The 26441-nt window shown below is 43.6% G+C and overlaps 1 protein-coding gene across 6 annotated transcripts in view; it reads right to left on the reverse strand.

Moving 5' to 3' along the window:
- NMT2 (N-myristoyltransferase 2) overlaps nucleotides 1-26441 on the reverse strand; it is a 74607-nt gene that overhangs the window by 33783 nt on the left and 14383 nt on the right. Inside the window, exon 1 of one of the 6 annotated variants that reach the window (XM_042944987.1) lies at nucleotides 12445-12553. The exons of the other annotated variants lie outside the window; for them this stretch is intronic. Within the exon in view, the coding sequence (XP_042800921.1) occupies nucleotides 12445-12497 (53 nt within the window). The 5' untranslated portion in view covers nucleotides 12498-12553. Of the gene's footprint in view, nucleotides 1-12444; nucleotides 12554-26441 lie in introns of those variants that run through there. 6 annotated transcript variants of the gene reach the window in all.

Below are 26441 nucleotides of genomic sequence, written 5' to 3' on the forward strand. Positions count from 1 at the left end.
CGTCTGGCTATCAAGAGAAAATTACAAGGCGTACTGAAAGGCCAAATACACAGCTGGAAAAGAGACCAAGCACAGAAACCAGATAGGCCAGCACAGAAACCAAATATGTGAAACAGGGGCGCCTGGGTGGCTCCGTGGGTTAAGCGTCTGACTTTGGCTCTGGTCACTATCTCACAGTTTGTGAGTTTGGGCCCCACATCGGTCTCTGCGCCGTCAGTGGGAGCCTGCTTCGGATCCTCTGTCCTCTCTGTTCTCTCTCTCTCTCTCTCTCTCTCTCTCTCTCTCTCTCTCTCTCTCTGCCTCATCCTGCTTGCACTCTCTTTCTCTCTCAAAAATAAATAAGCATTAAGAAAAAATATTTGAGGGGCGCCTGGGTGGCTCAGTCGGTTAAGCGTCCAACTTCAGCTCAGGTCACGATCTCACGGTCTGTGAGTCCGTGAGTTCGAGCCCCGCGTCGGGCTCTGGGCTGATGGCTCAGAGCCTGGAGCCTGCTTCCAATTCTGTGTCTCCCTCTCTCTCTGCCCCTCCCCTGTTCATGCTCTCTCTCTGTCTCAAAAATAAATAAACGTTAAAAAAAAAAAAAATTTAAAGAAAAAATATTTTAAGTAACATGACTGAGAATTTCCCCCATTTTGTCAGACACCAAACCACAGACCCAGGAAGCTCGGAGAACACCAAGGAGGATACACGTCAAAAAACACTCCGCCTCAGCACAGGCGTTATCATTTTCAAACTACTGAAAATCAAAGATTAAAAAAAAACCAACAACCCTGAAAGAAGTCAGAGGCAAAACACACCTCACCTATGAAGGAACAAAGAGCCGCGTAAGTAGATGAGAACGTCAGTGTCCCAGCCTCTCTGCCAATACTGAAATATTACCATTCTTTTTCATCCCTGATCCTCTGACAGGTAGAAAAGTCTCACTGAAGATTTAATTTTTCTTTGTTTAATCAGGAGCGCGGCTATACATCTTTTCGTGTTAATGGACTGCTTCTAGTTTTCCATGAATTGCTCACTCATATCCTTTTTCTGTTAGCCCTCTCTTTAAAAAATTGATTTGTAGGTGGTCTTTAGAACCACGTGGATGGAACCTATCAGGTGTTAAGTATTTTTACTTCGGGCACTTTTCTTTCATCCTTCCAACGGCCCTGTGCAATACTGCTTCATGTCTGCATCACACTGTCTAAGCTGTTGTGTATAATTTAGATTGCAAATACTCTACCCGGTGTATTTTTTTATGGTATCTTCTCCTGTACAGACATTTAACATTTTGGTGGAGACTAATACTTAAAAAATTTTCCCTTGTGGCTTCTGGGGCTTTTAAACATTGCTTATTAGAAAGACCTTGCCTATTCCAAAACTATATAATCATCCTTCTGTGTTGTCCCTCTATTGACTCTATGACTTTTGGAAAATAATATTTAGGTTTCTAATTCATTTGGAATAAAAGTGTGAAGTACCATGTCTCTATTTTTCAAGAATACATTATAAATACAAGCCCCGTTGTAACATAACTTGTTATTACTGGGTCACACTGCACCTGCTAAAGACTGATAAGCAAATACAATAAGGGAGGCAGACCGGCCGATTTATTGGATGCAATGACCTAGTGAGCTTCTCTTTTTGCCAGATACCACGCCGGGTGCAAGCAATTTCCAAACATGTCTGAAAATTCTTTGATACTTTTCCCAAGAAGAGGTGGAGTCAATTCTCCTCCCCTCGAATCTGGGCAAGCTTGTCACCCCTGCTCTTTACCCAGCAGGAGTGACACCGTGTGATTCTGGAGGCTAGATCACAAAAGGCCATGCAGTTTCCACCTGGCTCCCTGAGGATGTCACTCTGGGGGCAGCCAGGAGCCATGGAAGAGGTCCAAGCACCCCAAGAGGGCCGGGCCAGCGGACGGCGGACAGCGCACCGGCCTGGCCTCCGGGCAGCTGCCGGCAGCAACGGGGGCGGGGGGAGGGAGCCCGGCAGGACCACCAGCTCGGTCAGGCCTGCACCTGCACAAGACACCAAGTGAGAAACTGCCTTTCCACCTCCTTACCCACAGCAGGTACGAGCATAACAAAGTGACCGCTGTTCCGTGTCACTGCCTTGGCGATGATCTATTACACAGCAATAAATCTGGACCAGAAATGCGGTGCCTGGAAATGGAGGGCCACTCTAATAAATCCCCAAAACACAAGGCAAGGGCGCCAAGAAAAAGGGAGACAGTATTTCATGTCATGATTATTTCAGTGACTTTTTCATTTTCAAATATGGAATCTGATAGAGGAAGGGAGACCCGTGTTACATACTACAGGAACATTTATAAAGCTGTGGCCGGTGATGATGTACAGAAAATGTACCTACGAGCTGATGATCTAACTAAAAAGATTTCTGAGCAGAGGGTTGCAGCTGCTGGCTTTGCCCAGCTGTTGATAATGGCAAGAGAGAGATCAACTGAAGAATAAGCTATTCTGTTTCCAAGTGGAAGTCAGAGAACATATAAACTCACCCAGTACTTTGTAGGTTAAAAAATAAGTGTTCCTCATTCCCAGCATCTTCAGAAGGCACGGGGTTTTTGCACATTAAGAAATGGCCTCAGGACAGAAACTCAACACTAGGGTGGAGCTGTATGACCCTTTGTGAGGACCTGAGAAAGATCTAAGGAGGTGCCTTTGGACGTTCCAGACAGACAAAAGGCCTTCTAAATCTCTTGAAGGATGGGACTTGTCTATCCTCTGTAAACAGAGCTTCTAAGAATCTCTTTCCTACAGCATCCTTACCAGGAACCCAACCGAGAGAAAAGCTTATCTGAAAGAAGAGAATTCTGGGTGGCTTTTGTCTAACAGAGTGGATTAAAATGAAAACCGCAGGAGAGCCCCCAACACCTTTCTAAAAGCATTATACCCGCTTGAAAGAGAGCAGAACAAAATGGAAACAAGACTTTGGACCCTCAACCTTTTATAGGCAGGAAGCAAAGGTTACTCACTCAGGTGCAAAGTCCATTTTCTTTTGGAAGGGTGATTGGAAAGCCAGCACCAAGAGCCCGAAAGACAAGACACCAGAGCCACGGAGGACAGCTCCCAAGGACTGGGACTGAACTTGGATTCAGGAGCTGGAGACACTGATGAGGGAGCGTGGGGCAGGTTGAGGGCAAAGTGCGGGCTAACAGCAGCCTCTCCCCCTGCCCCTCACCATGGGACATGTATGATATTCCTTGGACCCTCCAGGCTACCCAAAAACAGGAAAGGACAAAAACAAACAAAAAAGGTTAAACTGTAAGAATATCCATCCACCAGTTTACCAGAAAAAGGCAATCCCATCATAGCCTAAAGTCCAGGAACTCCCTACTGTCTTAATACTTTGCAACAGGGAGAAACAACCTTAGCTTGACAATAGCTAGGCCTCCAGAAAGTCTGTTTGGGAAACTCCCTCTTGACTCTATGTCCCCCCACTCCATAAAACAATGTCTCCCCACAACCCCGATGCAGCTCTTCCTGCCCATGGTTCCCGTCCATGAGCTTCAATAAAATCACCTTTTTGCGCCAAAGACATCTTCGAGAATTCTTTCTCGGTCATCAGCTCTGGGACTCACAAACCCATCACCCCAAAACCTCATCAATACGCTCCTGATTGGATTTCAGAACTGCCACAGACCATTGAGTATGGTTTGCTCTCTACTAACCCGCTCTGGGATGGAAATATCCACCAGGGCTCTCTGACACCTGTCCACCATTTCACAAGGGATGTGTAGGAAGTGGACATGATCACACCTAGACTCAGTTTACATGATGAGATCCTAGACTTAAAGCTTGAGCCTAATATATAAGCCAAAACACAGATATGATTCTGGAAAGGGTCTTAGGGAGAGTAAATGTAGTCCACATATGGGAGAATATAATTTTTGGCCAGAAGATGGACTGTGGTAGTTTTCAACACGCACTCAACACTTTTAAGACTCCTTCCAAATGAAAGATGGTGTAACAGACAGTTCACAATTGGTTACTGCTTAGTTTTCACCGGAGACTAACGTTTCTAAAAGTAAAAGGTCTGATCAACGTAATTGAGACTGCCAAGAAATGACCAGGAAAGCAACTCTGTATGCAGGGAAAGTAAGACATGTCTTTTATAAGAAAGTTATGAAGAATGGGAATACATTTTTATTGAGGGAAAAGTAGTAACTTGTCCTAAAATGAGACTGGCTATTTAAAGAGGAAAAACTTAAAACAAAATCTGAATGTGAGAAGAAAGTTGTAGAAGGTCTGTGAAGGAAACCATTGCTTTTTGGGTTTTTTTTTTTTTGAGAGAGAGAGAGAGAGAGAGAGAGAGCGCGCGCGCATGCGAGCTGGAGAGGGACAGAGGAAGGGAGAGAGAATTCCAAGCCTGCTCCACACCTAACACGGATTCCATGCCGACATGTGAGATCAGGACGTGATCCCAAATCAAAAGTTGGATGCTCAACTGAGCCACCCAGGAGCCCCGTGAAGGGAATCTTTGGAAAAGAATTTTATGTGTGGTTAGGACTCAGGCAGGCATGAATGAATTTTAAAAGGACACCTGTATTAAGACTGAAGCTTGGCTCTTCTCTCTGTTAAAAAGACAAAGTTTTCTCGGATTGTTGGTCTCCTCTTGATAAGAGATTGTAAACAAAGCTTTTGTTTCTTTATCTGCCCAGAAAAACAAAGTTTCTATGCTTTGTCTTTATCAGGTCTTTGATTACTTAAGAGAACAGAAACTTCTCATTATTAAAGGACCTAAGTTTAGGTGTGGTAGTTTTCACCTTCCTTCCACCTTTTTTATTTTTTCAACGTTTATTTATTTTTGAGAGAGAGAGACAGAGCATGAACAGGGGAGGGGCAGAGAGAGAGGGAGACACAGAATCTGAAACAGGCTGCAGGCTCTGAGCGGTCAGCAGAGAGCCCGACTCGGGGCTCGAACTCACGGGCCGTGAGATCGTGACCTGAGCCGAAGTCGGACGTTTAACCGACCAAGCCACCCAGGCGCCCTTGGTTAAAGAGATGATTAAATATTAAGTTTTGTAATGATCTGTAATCCTATTTGGGTATGTGCTTTAAAACCTTCTGAAGTTTTTAACAAAAGTTCCTAAATATTCAAATCTAAATGAAGTCTTTTTGACTAATTAGGCATGTTCATTTGGAATGTTATTTGGGGAACACTGTTAAATAAATGATGATAAACCTTCTTAGGTTATGTTGTATGGGTAAATGGTATCACTGTTCTTATATAAAATCTCTCAAGTTTTAATATGTCTTGGTATAAGGTCATCACTTGGCATTCTTTTTTTTAATGTTTATTTTTGAGAGAGAGAAAGAGACAGAGTGTGTATGGGGGGGGGGGGGGGTGCAGAGAGAGAGAGGGAGACACAGAATCTGAAGCAGGCTGCAGGCTCCGAGCTGTCGGCACAGAGCCTGATGAGGGGCCCGAACTCATGAACCACGAGATCATGACCTGAGCCAAAGTCGGAAGTTTAACCGACTGAGCCACCCAGGCGCCCCATCCCTGGACATTCTAATTGGTGAAACGCTGCATGTCACAGAAATAACCTGATTTCCTTGTCAACTGCATTATAATGAACTCTCATCAAATCTTTAAACATGGCCATTTTTGAGTCATTTACACTTTGCCTTTGCTCTTGGAAAGTGTGTTTCATGTTCAAGGAGATTCATTGAAAGGGCTTTTGATAACTACAGGTTTCTGATATCTTTAAGATCGTAAAATTAAACTGGGTAAGAATTTTTGGAACTAAAGGAAAAGCTGCATTCAAACAGAACAAGAGGTGGCAACAAGGGACTGAATGGACTGAGGAAGATGACAACAGTTTTGTGACTCTGGTTTGAGCTGGTTCTCTAACGTTTGCTCTTCCAGATTTAAGGAAACTGTCATACCTATGACTTGCATAAACATGATAAAATATTCCTTTGTGAACAAACTGAAACATTTATCTTTCCTCCCTTCCCAAACCCTCTAGATTTCGGAAACTCTCAGCCAGCGTTCTTTCCTTCATGGCAATTAAAATTATTTGCATAGGGGCGCCTGGGTGGCTTGGTCGGTTAAACATCCGACTTCGGCTCAGGTCACGATCTCACGGCCCGTGAGTTCGAGCCCCGCGTCGGGCTCTCTGCTGACCGCTCAGAGCCTGCAGCCTGTTTCAGATTCTGTGTCTCCCTCTCTCTCTGCCCCTCCCCTGTTCATGCTCTGTCTCTCTCTCTCAAAAATAAATAAACGTTGAAAAAATAAAAAATTAAAAAAAAAAATAAAATTATTTGCATAAGTTCAATAAAAATCTGTCCTCCTTGTAACAGGACACCACTGGAAATGCTGGTTACGTTATCAAGGTTTTGACTGGAATGTCATACTGGAGAGACACACACAGACTCCAATATGACCACACAGCTTCAAGGAACTAATTCAGGTTGACTTCATGCAGCCAACAGAGCGCTTGCAAATGGTGGCCTGACCCTGCTTAGAGTTCCCAGCAGTCTTAGGAGGTGAGTAAAGAAGGTCACTTCCTGATGGCTGCAGGAAACCGTAGGATGTTTTGGGGACCTCAAGAAGAGGAATTCGTCCAAATCTATAGGTATTTCAGGCGATCTTTTTTTTTTTTTAATTTATTCATTTTGAGAGTTAGCATGCACATGAATGGAAGAGAATGTGGGGGAGGGGCAGAGAGAGAGGGAGACAGAGAATCCCAAACAAGCTCCCTGCTGTCAGTGCAGAGCCTGATGGGGGCTCGAACTCACAGACCATGAGATCATGACCTGAAGTCGGACACACTTAACCGACTGAGCCACCCAGGTGCCCTACTGCAAGGCAAATCTGAAGGCAAGTATTTGCCTTGGAGTTCAATCTAAAATTCATCATAGGGGCGCCTGGGTGGCTCAGTTAACCGCCAGACTTTGGCTCAGGTCATGATCTCCCAGTTGGTGGGTTTGAGCCCTGCATTGGGCTCTGTGCTGTCAGCTCAGAGCCTGGAGCCTGCTTCAGATTCTGTATCTCCCTCTCTCTCTGCCCCTTCTCAGCTCACACTCTGTTTCTCTCTCTCTCTCTCTCTCAAAAATAAATAAACGTTAAAAAAATGTTTTTTTTAATTCATTATAAAAAGTCCCAGCAAAGCAGATTTATAAGAACTTATACAATGATTATTCTTGCTGTGCTTATGCCAATAATTGGGCCAAGTTTGTTAAAACTGGACTTGTTTTACAGATTAGTCTACTTTGGCTATCTCTGATGAAAATGAGAGTGATTTTAATTTTTTTTTTTTAATGCTTATTTATTTTTGAGAGAGACATAGACAGAGTGAAAGCAGGGGAGGGGCAGAGAGAGAGAGAGAGAGAGAGAGAGAGAGAGAGAGAGAATCAGAAGCAGGTTCCAGACTCTGAACTGTCTGTCAGCACAGAACCTGATGCGGGGCTCAAACCCACGAACAGTGAGATCATGACCTGAGCCGAAGTTGGACACTCAACCGACTGAGCCACCCAGGCACCCCAATAGAGTGATTTTAGAGAGAAAATTTATATTTCAGTAACACACCTTTTGGGATATAAAATTCTAGCTTTGGTGGTTTTGGGATGTTTGTCGCTTGCCTAAGCTAGACAACTTGAGGTAAACTTCAGAGAATGGCCACGATAGCTCATGTATAGAGACAATCTTCTTGCCTATTACTCAGCGGGGATAATAACAGGACCCCATGGGCACATGATTATTTTAACAGTTGGACAATAGGATGGATTCCTCAACGGTTGTATAAGTCAACTATCACCGTGACTTACTACATGGCTTACTTACTACATGGCTGGGATAGCAAAATGCTCCTCGAAAGCTGGAGCAAACCCCACTCCATGGGTTAGCTATGGACTTGTGCAAATAGTGGATGGCCCACCTTCCTTATGATTAAAGTGGATGATGCACTTAGGGATGCCCATATCTCCCAGAGGAGTTGTCTCCTACATGCCAGTGATTCCTTGTAATCAGGACATTGTTAAAGCTAGACATCAGGCAAAGAGGGCTTCTTGATGGTTTTATCCCTTGATCATGTTTGTCCCAGGAGCTGCCTCTATCAATGTAGAATTACAAGTAAAGGCTTTAGCTAAGCATACAGTGGCCACCTTTAATTAAACCCAGCAAATAGTCACCCTCCTAAATGATGAAACCACATAAATTTGAAAAGCAGTCCTTCAAAACTGGATGGAACCTTGGGGCACCGGGGTGACTTACTCAGTCTGACTCTTGATTTTGGATCAAGTCATGATCCCAGCGTCGTGGGATCAAGCCTCACATCAGGCTCCATGTTGAGCATGCAGCCTGCTTAAGACATTCTCTCTCTCTCCCTCTCTCTCTCTCTCTCTCTCTCTCCCCCTCTCTCCCCCCACCACCTCACCCTGTCCCTCTCCCCTGCTAGCACTCTAAAAAACAAGACAAAACAAAACAAAACACAGCATGGCCCCTGATATTATGACCGTAGCCCAAGAAGAAACCTATACTCTCATCAAAACAGAATGTTATGTCAGGGGGCCTACGTGGCTCAGGTCTTGATTCCAGTTTGTGGGTTCGAGCCCCACATCAGGCTCTGTGTTATCAGCGTGCATTGAGATTCTCTCTCTCTCCCACTCTGTCCCTCCTGTGCTCGCTCGCTCTCCCCAAATAAATAAAGTTAAAAAAAAAAAAAAAACAGAATGTTGTGTCTACACTCCAAATTACCCGAAAACTGAAGCCACAGAAGATTTAAACAAACATATCACTGCTGTAAACACTCTAGCTCTAGATTCTTTTAGTACTTGGCTAAATTTGATTCCTTCCAAATGGAAACATGCCTTGCTTAGCATTGCTATATTTCTTGTTCTTTGTGGTTGTTGTTTGACTTTTTTGTATTCGTCAAATGGGAGCCTATGCTATTCGCACAAGCGTGGAGATGCCCTTACCGTGTATTTCGGGAGGGACTAGGGAAAGGAAATCCTACCCTGTCAGAGTCCTCCGGTCTGAAATCCCTGCGTCATCCCTGGTCAGCAGGAAGTGGCTACAGAAGAAACGGGCTTGTCCTTCCACAGAACTGGGATGCTGTTCTGCCGGTGGGGATGTGAAAGGAGACCTCCACTACCTCTATTTTGACCTCAGTCAGTACTTCCTAATTGATTAAGTTCTTCTTTCCAGCTTATCTGTCAAGTCAGGCAAAAGACCCTGCAGGCAAAGCATCCCATACAGGAACCAAAACTACCTCCTCAAGCAATAGGGACTCCCTAGACACCAGCGAGACCCCTAAGACAATGATCGACCTGACCTTGACTGCCCCCCTGCATGTACCCGCCGACCTCTGTCTCATGTTTTCCTTAAATAAACCTGGAAGCACTTTGGAGACACTCTTCGGAGACACTCTTTGAGGCCTCGCCGAAATAAATTCCTTTCTTGTTTCGCCTCCATTCATCTCTCTGCCTGTGGATGTTGTCAGTGGTGAGGGACTGACCCTGGTCTATTTGGGACCCCTCGAGCCAGGTGCTCTTGCACCCCTGCGCCCTGGGAATAGTCCCACTCCCCTGAATGTGTGCACTTACAGTCTTGTGGCTCACTGACAACCAAGCACTCACAACGGATGTGTCAATATGTGACTTCCAAGTCTAGTGAGAACGGCAAGCGGCCCCCACCCACTTCTTGTGGAATAACTCTTTCGGTCAGGTGACCCTGAATCCAGCCCTGCTTGGGGGGGGCCAGAGGTAGGCACGCGGAGGGAGGAACACGCTGAGCCACAGCTACCGGCCAGCCACACGAGTGAGCCACCTTGGGTGTCTAGTCTGGCGGAGCCTTCCGCTTACCACGGCCCCAGCTGAAATCTGAACGTGGACTGCATGAGCCCCAGTGAGAAACCCTTGCAACCGGGCTCTTTCCAAATTCCTAACCCACAGGATCTGTGAGCCTAATCAGATGTCTGTTGTTTGCTACACAGCACCAGTTACCGGAACAACAGCAAACAGAGCAAAGTCCTGTCTTATGAGGCATATCATCGTAAGGCAGTAGGTAAGACGCAAATGGGAGGCCCACGGGAAGCTAAATGAGACAGGGCCTGTAGTGTGCAGTCTAGCGGCCTGCACAAAGAAAGCCGGCCAATAAGCAGCAGGTACTGCTATTACTACGTGGATAAGCATGTTGTTTTCTCTGCCAGGACATCCGTGTCTCCTTTGCTGCCTGGTAAACTGCTTATCACTCAAGATTCACGCCAAGAATCACCTCCTCCGAGAAAGCTTCTTGCTCCTCCCCTAATCTGATTAGGTGTCCCCAACGCAATGACCCCCCTGTCATTGCCATCTGAGCATCTTTCCACGTAGCACACTCTAACCTGGTGCTCTTATCTGCTCTTCCCACTACAATGTAAGCTCCGTAGGAACAGAATGTCTGTCATTTCTCCGTAAAATGTATGAAATAGTAGAAAAAAATATATCAGTCGCTGATCATCAGAAAGACGAAGCCATGATTAGAAGCTTGGAATTTTCAGGGGCGCCTGGGTGGCTCAGTCGGATAAGTGTCCAACTTTGGCTCAGGTCATGATCTCACGGTTCGTGAGTTTAAGCCCCACGTCAGGCTCTCTGCTGACAGCTCAGAGCCCGGAGCCTACTTTGGATTCTGTGTCTCCCTCTCCTTCTCTGTCCCTCCCCTGCTCATGTGCTCTCTGGCTCGCTCTCTCTCTCTCTCTCTCAAAAATAAATAAACAATCAAAAAGAAAAAAAGAAGCTTGGAATTTTCAGCCCTCCCCACCATTCTCCAGAGAAGGGAGAGAGGCTGGAAACGGAGTTAACAACCAATCATGCCTACTCACGAAGCTTCATTAAAATCCCAAACGTACATACGGGATTTGGAAAACTTCCAGGTTGGGAGTACACGGAGGTGCTGCGAGGGTGGGGCACCTGCAGAGGGCGTGGAAGTTTCATGCCTCTTTCCACATCCCCTGCTGCATGCATCTCGTCCATCTGGATGTTCATCTGTACCCTCTATCACATCCTTTTACAGTAAACTGGTAAACAGTAAGTCACCGTTTTCTTGAGTTCTGTGAATTCAAACTAATTGAGCCTGAGGAAGGGGTTGTATAATCTCCCAACTTATAACTGGTTGGTCAGAAGCAGGGGTGATGACCGGGGCCTGAGACTGGCATCTGAAGCGGGGAGGCGGGGAGTCATGTGAGATGACCTCCAGGAAGACAATATCAGAAAGGAGTTAGTAGGTAGGGCACCCAGCTGGTGTCGCAGAGCAGCTAGGTGGAAAGCCCACACCCCTGGTGTCACAGTGCTGTGATGTGGCAGGAGTGGGAAGGTAAAGGAGAAACACAGCGGGAGAGCAGGGTTTTCCTACTCAGATGTGTGGTAAACGTTATTCCTGCTCACCAATATTTTTTTCTGAAGTAATCTCCACACCCAGCATGGGGCTCAAACTCACGACCCCGAGATCAAGAGCTGCATGCTCAGGGCACCTGGGTGGCTCAGTGGGTTAAGCATCTGACTCTTGATCTCAGCTCAGGTCTTAATCTCAGGGTTGTGAGTTCAAGCCCCACACTGGGCTCCTCGGTGAAGCCTACTTTATAAAAGAGGAAAAAAAAAGCGGGGAGGGGGGTGGTTGCATGCTCTACTGACAGCCAGCCACTCTCTTTACCAGTATTTCTGAATCTCCTCCCCCACGGGCACTGGAAAGTACCACACATATACATACATCCCCATCTCCTGGAAACTGATGTGCGAATAGGCAGTTCACTCAGCCAATGGGAAGTTAGAACAAGTGACAGGTGTCACTCCCGGGGGAAAGGTGGAGAGTCATTACACTTTCCTCTTTGCTGACTTCACCCTCCCGCCAAGCCCTGCAGCCCTGACACAGGAGCGGATGGAGCCTCCTACCTAAGCGACACCCCTGATACCTCTAAGGAGTGGGGGACCCTGCCTGCACGCACACAGTGTGGGTGGGAGACAAACCTTTGGCGACCTACACAACAGAACTGTGAGCTTTTTATTTTAACCCACAGGATACCTCAGAGTATCCTAATTGATAACAAAGCCTTATCACCCAATAGCAAGGTCATAAAGGGACTCTTCTTTCCTTCAGTTATTATGTATTAAAATCATAAACTTTTCCATTTAAAATTGACAATTCACTCCTCTGTAAAGTTGAAATATAAAAGGTATCTCCCAACGTTTAAAAAAAAAAATCACCCCCCAAAAAGAGAAAGGTGGGGTGCCTGGGTGGCTCAGTCAGTTAAGCATCTGACTTCAGCTCAGGTCAGGATCTCGCGGTTTGTGAGTTCGAGCCCCACAGTGGGCTCTGTGGTGACAGCTCAGAGCCTGGGGTCTGCTTCGGATTCTGTGTCTCCCTCTCTGCCCCTCCCCCACTCCACACTCTGTCTCTCAAAAATGAGTAAATGTTAAAAAAAATTTTTTTTAATTTTTAGAAACATACATAAATAAAAGGTACCTTCCATAGTGAGAAAAACTATTGAAGAGACAGTGCTTGAGAGGCAGACTCATAGCTCCCTGTTCCTGATCCTGAAATAGAAAGCAGTGCGCATTTTTGGAGACAACATGAAGACCCAGCCAAACGACAGCCAAGTGGTCTAAAAACAGTCACGCGTTCCTACCCCAAAATGAGTGGTTTATTTTCATCACATTTGTACTATTGTGATGTTTATATTTCAAATCATCTGGTGGCTAAAGACAACCATAAATATCTGACTAGCAACTGGGCTTAAACACATCAGAGCCACATACTGGCGCAGGAAGTATGCTGCGGGTAAGTATGGTTTTGCGAATTCTCTGATTTGGGAGTCTGAATATTCCAGGAATGTCCCTGCGTAGAGAGGGTATGGCTGGCACCTTTGTAGAGTGGTCAACTTGCTGAACTGTGACTGTGTGGTTTATGGATGTACCACATCGTGGGGCGGGGGGGGGGGGGGGGGCGTGTAACAGATGAAAGCTATTCACATTTGCATCCCTAAGGTCTGTGACGCTCTAATGCCTGACAGTAGTAGATTTTCATGACCAATGCTTGTTGAATCATGAGTGAATAATTCTGGCTCTTGAGATCACTCTAATCACCTATTGCCAGGTGTTAAAAAACTCTGAAAGCTACAGTTCTCCTACCTACAGGGTAAACTTACTATTGAGAAGAAAAGCTGGTAAATGCAAATAAAAAGGGCCAGCCAGATGTCCGAGGCCAGATACTCCCTTAACATGCTCTGGGCTTCTGTATCAGGCTTGCCTCTGACATGAGCCAGCAGCCAGGAACCAGAAGCTTGACTATACTAGTCCCGCCCAACCCAGAAGCACATTATGTATAAAAGATCAGTAAAACCCAAGCTGGATGCTCTCAGCTTTGGACGTGAGTCTGCTGGGCCGGCAGCAGTGCGAAATAAACAGTCTTTTCTGGTTCCCCAAGAGCTTGACGCTTGTCTCTTCCTGGGTGCCGAGTATCTGCTGTAACACTATAGCCTATCATCACGTCTTTATTGTGCATCTACTATGTGCTCAATACTTTGTTGGGTGCAGGGGGTGGGGGGTGGTAACTAAAGTCATCAAGACATGCCCTTGGCTTCCCAACCCAGGGAATTATCCCTGTCCTGCCTCAATTCTTTTACTCTGCTGGTTATGGCTTTTCTGGAAACCACTGGGAGCCTCTTCTGTCTAATACACCTACTTTAAAGTATCTCCAAATCTCTAAAATGCTTTAATCCAGAGGGACAGAGAGTGAGAGATTACGACTAGTCTGAATGCCTGCCTACCCAACTGGACGGAAATTTCTCCACCAATGAAGAATCCAGAAATTTTTGTCCTGAGTGTCAATTTTGTTCTATAAAAGATAAATTAGGGGCACCTGGGTGGCTCAGTCGGTTAAGTATCTAACTTCAGCTCCGGTCATGACTTCGCAGTCCCTGAGTTCGAGCCCTGCGTCAGGCTCTGTGCTGACAGCTCGGAGCCTGGAACCTGCTTCACATTCTTTGTCTCCTTCTCTCTCTCTGCCTACCCCCCACCAAAAGTAAATAAACATTAAAAAAAGTTTTTTTTAAATTATACTTATTGTGGTACAATGGAGAAATGGCAATCATTTTTGTTAACTCTAGCTCACCAAGAATTTTTTTTCCCCCTTTTCCTCTCCTTCTCACTAAATTAGCCATCCCCTCCTCCAAACTCCCAGACGGATCTGATGGCAGTGACACAGTGATAAGCAGCAGAACTTCCTCACCCTTCAATGAGGAAGAACTACTTTTCCACTTTCCAGAAGCCTCTGGCAGATTACGGTTTGGAGAGGAGAACTGACAGGCATACAGCTTCACACTCACAAGGACAACTGTAATCCCCAAAGGTAATAACGAGTGCCGGCAGGCACGTGGACAAAGCCGAACCCTCACTCACTGTTGGCAGAAACGGAAAACAGTCCGGCAGCTTCTCAAAATGCTAACCACTGCCAGGTGGTCCCACTCCTAGGTGTATGCCCGAGAGACGTGAACCAGCCACGCAGACACTTGTCCACAAGCGTTCAGAGAAGCACCATTTGTAATAGCCAACGAGCAGAAAGCCCCCAGACGCCCACCAACTGACAACTGAATAAAGAAGACGTGTTCCATCCATGCAATGGCGTATTTCTCAGCAATGAAAGACGAAACACTGACACGTGGATGGAGCCTGAGAACATCAGGCTAAGGATTCCGTTTGCACAAGATGTGCAGACCAGGCAAATCTATGGAGACAAAACAGATCAGTGGTTGTCAGGGGCTGGGAGGATGAAGAGGGCCGGGGAGTTACAGCTAAGTGACACAGGTTTCTTTTTGGGGTGATGAAAATGTTCTAAAATTGATTGTGGGATAGCTGTACAACCCTGTGAATCTACGAAATGCCACAGAACTGTACACTTGACTTATTTCAAAGTGGGACAGCCCAGGGGCGCCTGGGTGGCTCAGTCGGTTAGGCGTCCGACTTTGGCTCAGGTCACAATCTCAGGGTCCGTGAGTTCGAGCCCTGCGTCGGGCTCTGGGCTGATGGCTCAGAGCCTGGAGCCTGCTTCCGATTCTGTGTCTCCCTCTCTCTCTGCCCCTCCCCCATTCATGCTTTGTCTCTGTCTCAAAAATAAACGTTAAAAAAAAAATTAAAAAAGAAAAAAAAAAGTGGGACAGCCCAGACTGAGCCAGAAAGTCCAGTTAGAGTCCACACTTTTTTTTTTAATATTTTATTTTTGAGACAGAGAGAGGGAGGGAGGGAGGGGAGGGGGGAGGGGCAGAGAGGGGGACAAAGGATCCAAAGTGGGCTCTGTGCTGACAGGCTGAGAGCAGCAAGCCTGACGCGGGGCCCTCAACTCACAGACCGTGAGATCGTGACCTGGGCCAAAGAGGGACGCTCAACCAACTGAGCCACCAAGGTGCCCCAGAATTGTACACTTTTAATAGGCGAATTGTAGGGTATGTGAATAATATCTCAACAGAACTGTTAAAAAAAAAACAAAAAACTGGCAGGTGAAACTCCTGTCGCTGGAGATGTCAGGATGATGTCAAGGCCCACGTAGATCAAGCGTTGCCCGTGGTGGCGTTATCTGTGGTCTGCCTTCTGCAGACCAGGAGGAGTGTGTGACACACAGATGTCATGGCCCCTGGGTAGGAGAGGTGCTGCCGGATCCTCAGAATAATAAAGAAAAAGCCCTGCTCACGAAGACTCTTCTTGGCAGGGCGCCTGGGTGGCTCAGTCAGTTAAGCATCTAACTTTGGCTCAGGTCACGATCTCACGGTTCGTGAGTTTGAGCCCCTCATCGGGCCCTGCATTGATGGTGCAGAGCCTGCTTAGGATTTTCTCTCTCTCTCCCTCTCTCTGCTCTCCCCCACATACTTTCTCTCTCTCAAAATAAATTAATAAACTTAAAAAAAAAAAAAAAAAGACTCTTCTTGGAAATCCAATGAAGAAAAACGGACTCAGACTCTCAGGGCTTGAGAGTGACCACTGAACCACAGTTTGGCCATGGAACTCACACAGCCCTTTTATAAAGATCTCTCGGTTCTGGGGCACATGGGTGGCTCAGTTGGTTGAGCGTCCAACTTCGGCTCAAGTCGCGATCTCACGATTCCTGAGTTCGAGCCCTGCATCGGGCTCCTCACTGACAGCCTGTCAGCATGGAGACCCGCCTTGGATCCTCTGTCCTCCTCTCCCTCTGCTCCTCCCCTGCTCACACTCTCTGTCTCAAAAAATAAATAAGACTTTTTTTTTTCAATTAAAAACAATATATAAAGATCTCTTGGTTCTTAAAGAACAGAAGCTGCACTTCCTGGGTCCCCAAGAATTCATACAAAAGGTTCACAAAGAATAGCCTCTCCGTTTTCTTACTGCAGGAAGGACAGCTACTTCCGTCTGTGCCCACAGAGAATCCTTGCCATGTTCAAACCCCATTTATCCTTAAAAGGTAAACCAATAAACTCCTTCTCGGCCATAGAAATGGCACATATTTCATAAGCATAGCCAGCCAAGTCTCTTCAAGGAAATCTTCAAGGATTCCACAGACAGGACTTACTGGAATGAACAGGGCAATATGGCCACGCAAACGCTCTGCAGATGCTCCAGGAGAAACAAGTGAGGCAGAGGTTGCTAGCGACCACAAGATCCATCTTGCCTCTTCTCAAGCTCACAACCAGACTACATCTCGCAGCTCACTCACAGGCAGGTATGGCCATGTGACTAAGTTCTGGCCAGTGGGATGGGAGTGGGAGGGGGGTTCCACCCCTCCCTGCTGGCCCAGAGACCCCCTTGGGTGTTCTCCCTTCCCACGTGCTGATGGGACGTGGGTGTAGGATGAGACAACAGAGGATGGGAGAGCCATGTGATGGCAGAATTCTAGGCTCTGGCTGGCAGAACGAAGGAGACTCTTCTTGCCGCCCATCTGAACACCTGCCCGCGGCTGTCACGGGAATAAGGAAACTTCGGTTGCACGGAGCGAATTACACAATAGGGTCTAGTTGACATAGCAGTTTAGCCTATCATAACTAATACATTAATTTTAAGAAAGACATCAAAGGAACTAATTTAGGCTTTGTGAATCCCCGAAATAACAATTTTAGGTTTCACAGGATTCCACTAGAAATCACTGAGCTCCTCCCCGCAAAAACCATTAGTAGTTTGATATTTTAGTTATTTTATAAATTCTTCCCCTCGATTTACTATTTCTGCACAGAAAACGATGGGATTATCGGTATGCTTGGTTGTACTTTCATGCATTTTCTAAATCATCTATAATAATTACAATGCCTAAGACGGTCAAGAACAAAGGCTCTGGAAAAGGACTCAAGATGGCAGCATAAGAAGATACGGAGCCCAGGAGGAGTCCCACTGACACAACAAATCTTCATCTACATACAGAAGGAGACCTAGAAACTGGACAGAGAACCCACCACAACAGCGATGGCACGAAGATGGGTAGAAGGGGTAGAGATACGGTCTCAGTAAGGGGGAAAAAACCCCACACCCCCAGCCATGGAGCTCCACAGTCAGAAGGGGCCTTAACAGTAAGAAAATTTTCTCTAAGGAGCAAGAGATTTGAGCTCCAAACCAGGCATGCCAACACTTAGATCCTGCACAGGAGCAAGAAGCCCCTAAAACCCTTGGCTTTGAGGAGCACTTGGGTGACTCAGTCAGGTAAGCGTCTGACTTCGGCTCAGGTCACGATCTCGTAGTTTGTTGGTCTGAGTCCCACATGGGGCTCTGGTGACAGCTCAGAGCCTGGGGCCTGCTTCAGATTCTTTGTCTCCCCCTCTCTCTGCCCCTCCCCTGCTGGCACTCTGTCTCTCAAAAATAAATAAACGTTAAAAAAATTTTTTTTTTAATACCTGGCTTTGAAAACCAATAGGGAGTAAATTCAGGAAAACTATACAACTTTAGGGAAAGAAAAACCCACTCTTAGAGGGCTTACGCATAGACTCACTAGACCTGGAAATGAGTACAAAGGCTCTAGAATGAAAAGTGCATAGATTATAGGTAAAGGAGACTCATTTACTAATCTTGAGGGCTTCCTAGGTAGGCAGGAGGCAGCTGGGCCCCTCCACTGGTATTAGCCATTTTGCTGCCTCATTGAGCTCTGCTGATCCTGGCACTAGCAGGCGCCATTTTGAAACTGTTCCTGTGGACTGCTAAGGCCAGGAGGCATGTTCTGCTAAGAGCCCTGCACAATCCCATTCCTCCTCAAACCCCGCAGCCCAGAGGCTGCTATCCCTAGCGTACCTGCAGCAGTCCCAGGCTGCAGGCCAGCCCTGCCCAGCAGCAAGCCCCCTGCAATGGAGGCCTGGCCACAACAGAGGGGCACATGCAGCCCACACACAGAAGACACCTGGAGCAGCTGGCTCTGGTGGTGAGGGGGACCGAGCTTCTAGACCCCACAGGACATCTCCTATGAAAGGACATTCCTTCAAGACCAAGAGACATAGTTGAATTACCTCATACACAGAAACAAACACAGAGTTAGGCAAAATTAAAAATAAAATTTTTTTTAACGTTTATTTTTTGAGAGACAGAGACAGAGCATGAGCTGGGGAGGGGACAGAGAGAAGGGGGTTCACAGATTCTGAACCAGGCTCCAGGCTCCGCGCTGTCAGCACAGAGCCTGATGCGGGGCTCAAACTCGTGAACCGTGAGATCATGACCTGAGCTGAAGTTGGATGCTTAACCAACTGAGCCACCCAGGCGCCCTAGAGTCAGGCAAAATTAAGACACAGAATAATATGTTCCAAACAGAAAAAAAAGACGAGGCCTCAAAAAAGAACTAAATGAAATGGAAGTAAGCATTCTTCCTGAAGAGTTCAAAGTAATGGTTATAAAGATGCCCAATGGACTTGAGAGAACAATGGATGAATACAGTGAGAACGTCAACAAAAACATAGAAAATATAAGAAAGAACCAGTCAGAGCTGAAGAATACAATTAATTGAAATGAAAAATACACCAGCAGGAATCAACAGCAGATTGGGGGACACAGAACAGATCAGCGATCTGGAAGCCTGGTGATCTGGAAATCACCCAAACTGAACAGCAAAAAGAAAAAAGAATTTTAAAAAATTAAGATAGTTTAAGGAACCTCTAGGACAACATCAAGCATGTTAACATTCACATTATAGGGGTTCCAGAAGGAGAAGAGAAAGAGAAAGGGGCAGAATACTCACCTGAAAAATAACAGGTGAAAATTTCCCTAACCTGGTAAAGGAAACAGACATCCAGGTCCAGGAAGCACAGAGTTCGAAAAAAGATACACCCAAAGAGATCCACAATAAGACACATTATAATTAAACTGCCAAAAATTAAAGAGAGAATCTTAAAAGCATCAAGAGAAAATCAACTAGTTACATACAAAGGAACCCCCATAAGACCACAAGCTGATTTTTTGACATAAACTTTGCAGGCCAGAGAGAAGTGTCATGATATAGTCAAAATGCTGAAAGGAAAAAAACTTAAACCAAGAACACTCTATCCAGCAAGATTATCATTCAGAACTAAAGGGGAGATAAAGGGTTTCCCAGAGAAGCAAAAGCTAAAGCAGTTCACCCACAGTAAATAGCTTTATAAGAAATATTAAAGGGACTCCTTTAAGTAAAAATGAAAAAGCCATAACTAGAAAAAAATCTCACTGCTAAAGGCAAGTGAGTAGTATATGCAACCCAGAAGGTAGCGGAGGCCAATCACTCACAAAGTAGTCTGAAGATTAGAAGACAAAAAAAAAAAAAAAAAAAAAAAAAATCAATTAAATCTACAAGAATTACTTAAGAAACACACAAAATAAAAAGATGTAAGATATGGCACCGAACACATAAAAGTGGGTGGCAAGGGCGTTAAAATATAGAATGCATGTGAACTTAAACAAACACCAACTTAAAATAGACTGCTATGCACATAGGTTGTTATATATGAACTTCACAGTAACCACTAACCAAAAACCTGTAATAAATATCCAAAAAATAAAGAGAAAAGAATTCCAAACATAACACTAAAGAAAAACCACAAAGAAAAGAACAAAGAACTACAAAAACAACCAGCAAACAGTAAACAAAACAGCAATAAATATACGCCTATTGATAATTACTTGAAATGTAAATGGACTAAATGCTCCAGGAAAAAAGACATAGGATGACTGAATGGAAAATAAATAAACAAACAAACAGACCCATCTGCATGCTGCCTACATGAGACTCACTTCAGACCTAAAAGCACACACAGACCAAAAGTGAAGGGATAGTTAAAGACAGTCCATGCAAATAGAAACAAAAATAAAGCTGGGGTAGCAACAGATATCAGACAGAATATACTTTAAATTCTTAAAAAATGTTTATTCATTTATTTTGAGAAAGAGAGAGAGACAGCATAAGCGGGGGGGAGAGAGAGAGAGAGAGAGAGAGAGAGAGAGAATATCCCAAGTAGGGATATCAGCACAGAGCCCGATATAGGACTCAATCTCGTGAACTGCGAGATCATGACCTAAGCCAGAATTGAGAGTCAGTTGCATGACTGACTGAGCCCCCCCAGGTGCCCCAGACAGAATATACTTTAAAACAAAGTCTATATCATGAGACAAGGGAGGGCATTACATAATGATAAAAGGAACAATCCAACAAAAGATTTAACATTTGTAAATATCTATGCATCCAACAATGGAGCATCGAAATACACAAAGCAGGTGTTAATAAATAGGGAGAAACTGCCAGTAATACATTAATCGTAGGGGACTTTACATCCCACTTAGATCATCCAGACAGAAAACTAATAAGGAAACAGTGGCCTTAAACCACATGTTAGACCAGATGGACTTAACAGATATATACAGAGTCTTCCATCCAAAAACAGCAGAATACATATTTCTTCTCAAGTATATGTGGAATGTTCTCTAGGACAGATACAGGCTGCTAGGCCACAAACAAGTCTCAGTAAATTTAAGAAGATTCAAACCATATCAAGCATCTTTTCCAACCACAACAGTCTAAAACTGGAGACCAACTACCAGGAGAAAACTGGAAAAAAAATAAAAAAAAACAAACACACACACACACAAAAAACCACATACATGCAGAGACTAAATAACATGCTACTGAGCAACCAATGGGTCAGCAATAACAACAAAAAACAACAAAGAAGAAATTTTTTTAAATGCCTTGAGATAAATGCAAATGAAAATACAATACTCCAAAATCTATGTGACGTAGCAAAAGCATTTTTAAGAAGGAAGTTTAGGGGTGCCTGGGTGGCGCAGTCGGTTAAAGCGTCCGACTTCAGCTCAGGTCACAATCTCGCAGTCCGTGAGTTCGAGCCCCGTGTCGGGCTCTGGGCTGATGGCTCAGAGCCTGGAGCCTGCTTCTGATTCTGTGTCTCCTTCTCTCTCTGCCCCTCCCCCCTTCATGCTCTGTCTCTCTCTGTCTCAAAAATAAATAAAAACGTTAAAAAAAAATTTTTTTTAAAAAAAGAGGGAAGTTTAGAGTAATACAAGTCCTTTTCAAGAAAGAAGAAAAATCTCGAATAAACAATCTAATCTTACACCTAAAGGAACTAGAAAAAGAAGAACAAACAAAACCCTAAGTTAGAAAGGAGGAAATAATAAAGATCAGAGCAGAAATAAATTAATTAGAGACTAAAATAACAAAGAAAGGGTTAGTGAAACTAAGAACTCATTCTTTGAAAAGATAAACCTCTGGAAAGACTGATCTAGAAAAAAAGAGGACTCGGGGTACCGGGGTGGCTCAGTGAGTTAAGTGTCTGCCTTTGGCTCAGGTCATGATCTCGCGGTTCATGAGTTTGAGCCCAGTGCAGACTCTGTGCTGACAGCCAAGAACCTGGAGCCTGCTGTGGTTTCTGTGTCTCCCACTCTCTGCCCCTCCCCCCGCCTCCAACTCATGCAGTCTCTGTCTCTCTCTCTCAAAAATAAACATTTAAAAAAAAAGAAAAAGAGAGGACTCAAATAAAAAATGAACGAAGTTATAATTGATACAACAGAAATACAAAGAGTCATAAAAGACTACTATGAACAATTATATATCAATTGGACAACATAGAAGAAATGGATAAATTCCAAAGAACAATCTTCCACGGCTCAATCAAGAAGAAATAGAAAGTCTGAACAGATCCATTATTAGTAATGAAATTGAGTCAGTAATCAAAAACTCTCACAAACAAACTTCCAGGACCAGACAGTGTCACCGGTGAATTCTACCAAACATTTAAAGAAGAGTTAATATCTGTTCTAAAACTACTCCAAAAACTAAGAGGAGGGAAGGAATGCTTCCAAGCTCATTCTATGATGCCAGCATTACCCTGATACCAAAACCAAACATACACAATACAAAAACAGAAAATTACAGGCCAATATCCCTGATAGAGACAGAGGCAAAAATCCTCGATAAAATATTAGCAAACTGAATTCAACAATCCATTAAAAGGATCATGCAGAATGATCAAGTGAGATTTATTCCTGGGATGCAAGGATGGTTCAATATTCACAAATCGATTCAATGTGATACAGCACATTAACAAAACAAAGAATAAGAAATCATTTGACCATCTCAACAGATACAGAAAGAGCATTTGACAAAATGCAACACATATTTAGTATAAAAACTCAATAAAGTGGTACAGAGAGAATTTATCTCAACATAGCAAAGACTATATATGATAAACCCACAGCTAATATCACACTCAACAGTGAAAAAAGTTGAGAGAAACTTTTCCTTCAAGATCAAGAACAAGACAAGGAGGCCCACTCTTACCACTTTTATTCAATATAGTACTGGAATCCTAGTCACGGTAATTAGGTGAGGAAAAAAAATTAGAAGGATGCAAATCGGAAAGGAAGAAGTAAAACTGTCATTATTTATAGATAACATTATACTATACATAAAAAACCTTAGTCTCCGCTCCAAAGCTAATACAACTAATAAATGAATTTGGTAATGTTCCAGGGTACAAAATTAACATACAGAAGAAATGCTGCATTTCTGTACACCAGTAACTATGAAAAAGAGAAATTAAGAAAACAATCTCACTTGCAATTGCACCAGAAAGAATAAAATACCTAGTAATAAATTTAACCAAGGAGGTAAAAGATCTATACTCTAAAAACTATAAGGCATTAATGAAAGAGATTGAAGAGGATACACATAAATAAAAAAGATATACCATGCTCATGGGTTAGAAGAATTAATATTGTTAAAATGTCCATACTGCCCAAAGCATCTGTAGATTCAATGCAATCCCTGTCAAAATACCAATGGCATTTTTCACAGAACTAGAGCAAATACTCCTAGAATTTGTAGGAACCACAGAAGACCCCAAATATCCAAAGCAACCTCAAGAAAGAACAAAGCTGCAGGATTCACACTCCTGGATTTCAAATTATACTATAAAACTACTGTATCACTACAGTATGGCATTGGCACAAAAACAGATACAGAGATCAAGGAACAGAATAAAGAGCCCAGAAATAAGCCCAGGCTTATATGGTCAATTAATCTACCACTAAGGAGGCAAGAAAATACAATGAAGAAAAGACAGTTTCTTCAATAAATGGTATTGGGAAAAACTGGATAGCTACATGCAAAAGAAGAAAACGGTACCACTTTCTTACACCATATATGAAATACAAAATACGAAAATAAACTAGAAGTGAATTAAAGACCTAAATAGAAGACCAGAAACCACAAAACTCCCAGAAGAAAACACAGGCAGTAAGCTCTTTGACACTGGTCCTAACAACATCATTTTTTGATCTCTCTCCTCAGGCAAGGCTAACTAAAGCAAAAATAAACAAATGGAACTATATCAAACTTGAAAAGCTTTTGCACAGCAAAGAAAACCATCAACAAAAGGCAACCTACTGAATGGGAGAAGATATTCACAAATGATAGAGCTGAGAAGGGGTTAATATATAAATATGTTAAAATATATAAAGAACTCATACAACTCAATATAATAAAAATAATCCAATTTAAAAAATGGGCAGAGGACCTGAATAGACATTTCTCCAAAGAAGACATCCAGATGGCCAACAGACACATGAAAAGATGCTCAACATCACTCTTCGTTAGGAAAATGCAAATCAGAACCACAGTGAGGTATCACCTCACACCTGTCTGAGGGGCTATTCTTAAAAAGATAAGAAATAACAAGTGTTGATGAGGATGTGGAGAAAAGGGAACCCTCATGCACTGTTGGTGGGAATGTAAATCGGTGAAGCCAATGTGGAAAAGAGTATGGGGTTTTCTCAAAAAGTTAAAAATAAAACTACCATATGATCTGCTAATTCCATTTCTAGGTATTTATCAAAAAAAAAAAAAAAAACCAAACCACCACTAATTCAGAAAGATATCTGCACCCCTATGTTTACTGCAGCATTTTATATATCATAGCCAAGATATGGAAGTGACTATACACACACACACACACACACACACACACACACACACACACAGATACATACACTCCATGGATTATTACTCAGCCATAAAAAAGGATGATATCTTGCCATTTGTGACAGGGCAGATGGACCTAGAGGGTATTACATTAAGTGAAAGAAGTCAGACAGAGAAAGACAAGTTCTGTACGTTTTATATGTGGAATCTAAAAAACAAAACAAATGAACAAATAAAACAGAAACAGATGCATAGATACAGAGAATAAACTGATGGTTGACAAAGAGGAAGTAGGTAGGGGGATGGCCAAAATAGGGAAAGGGGATTAAGAGGTACAATCTTCCAGTTATACATAAGGCATGGGGATGTAATGTACAGCACAGGGAACATAGTCAATTATATCGTAACAACTTTATACGGTGACAGATGGTGACTAGATTTACTGTGGTGACCATTTTGTAATGTATTTAAATATTGACTCGTTATGTTGTATGTGAAGTATTCTTCAATAAAAAAGGAAATAAATATAATCACTGAAAAAAAATAATCACAATGCCTTTACAAAGGAAACATTTAAAAAATACCACAGAGCTCAATAACAGACAAAGAGATCAATGAAATAGCATAGGCAGACCAGTAACAACCCATGATGTACAGGAACCTGCTATATGACAATGATCACATCACCAACAACTGAAGAAATGAACTTTCAGTAAATAGTATCAGGAAAACTGACTTCCTTTGTGGAGAAAACTAAAATTAGTTTTCTACTTCCCACAAACTACAAAAATAAATTTTAGGGGCGCTTGGTTGGCTCTGTCAGTTAAGCATCTGACTCTTGATTTCAGCTCAGATCACGGTCTCGTGGTTTGCGGGACTGAGCCCCGCATCAGGCTCTGCGCTGACAGCACGGAGCCTGCCTGGGATTTTCTCTCTTCTTCTCTCTCTCTGCCCCTCCCCTGCGCTCGCTCTCTCTCTTTCTCTCAAAAGAAATATACTTCAAAAAAATAAATAAATGTTAAATGAGTTAAAGACCCAAAGTTAGAAAATATAACTTTAAAACTGAAGGCGGTGATATTTGTCAGTGTAGTTAACATCCACCCAGGGCCTAGGATGGTGTCTGGAATATAGTAGGTGCTCGAGTAAACACCTGTTGAATGAAAAACTGAAAGAATAAGATAACAGCTTCCTAACATCAGTGAAGGAAATCATTCCTTACGCAAGGACTCAAAAAAACAAACCACAAATAAAAGGCAATAACTTGACTACGTCGGAGTTAAATATTTTGTGGCCAACCCATTATAAATAAAAATGTTAAACTACATAACGAGGCAAGATATTCATAAGGCACATGATAAAATACTACCAATGGTCAGAATCCACAAAAAGCTCTTTTGGCCTTCCCATTTTCTCTCCAGCACAGCAGAGAGAAAACACAACATCCAGGCTAGGATTGCAGGCACTAGCTAGGGGTCTGACCACCCGGTTCTTAATTCTGGCTCCACTACTTTCTAGCTGTGTGACTTGGAATATATTACTTAACCTGTCTGTGCTTCAGTTTCCACAGCCGTAAAAGGATGGAGTTTTGAACAGACAGGAAGAACTGCAAGAAGAAAACGAATTAATACATGTACGAACTTAGTACGGTAGATGGCACATAGAAATCACGCAGTGTTAACTATCTTTATGATTGCCCTGCTTTACCTCTTCTCGTAACTTACCGGTAGCTAAAATTGTGCTATGTATTTATTATTCTTCTTCTAACTAGTGCATAGGATGCACAAAACAGCATTTCCCTTTGTATTTTTGGCGCCTAAAGGAGTGTCTGACATACAAAAGATCCTCAATAAATATTTGCTGTGTGAATGAGAAATCAATTTAAAAAATCAATAAGAAAGAGACAAAAGACCGACAGAAGAATGGGCTGTGAGTAAGCCCTTCACAAAAGAGGAATCTCTAACCACCAAAAAAGTCATAACAAGATGCTCCATCCACCTCCCTGGCAGGAAGGAACATGAAAACAAAACCGCCTCAGATTCTACTCTTCATCTGCTGATTTGTTTAACATT

Source organism: Panthera leo, chromosome B4 (assembly GCF_018350215.1).
Source record: "Panthera leo isolate Ple1 chromosome B4, P.leo_Ple1_pat1.1, whole genome shotgun sequence".
NCBI lineage: Eukaryota > Metazoa > Chordata > Mammalia > Carnivora > Felidae > Panthera > Panthera leo.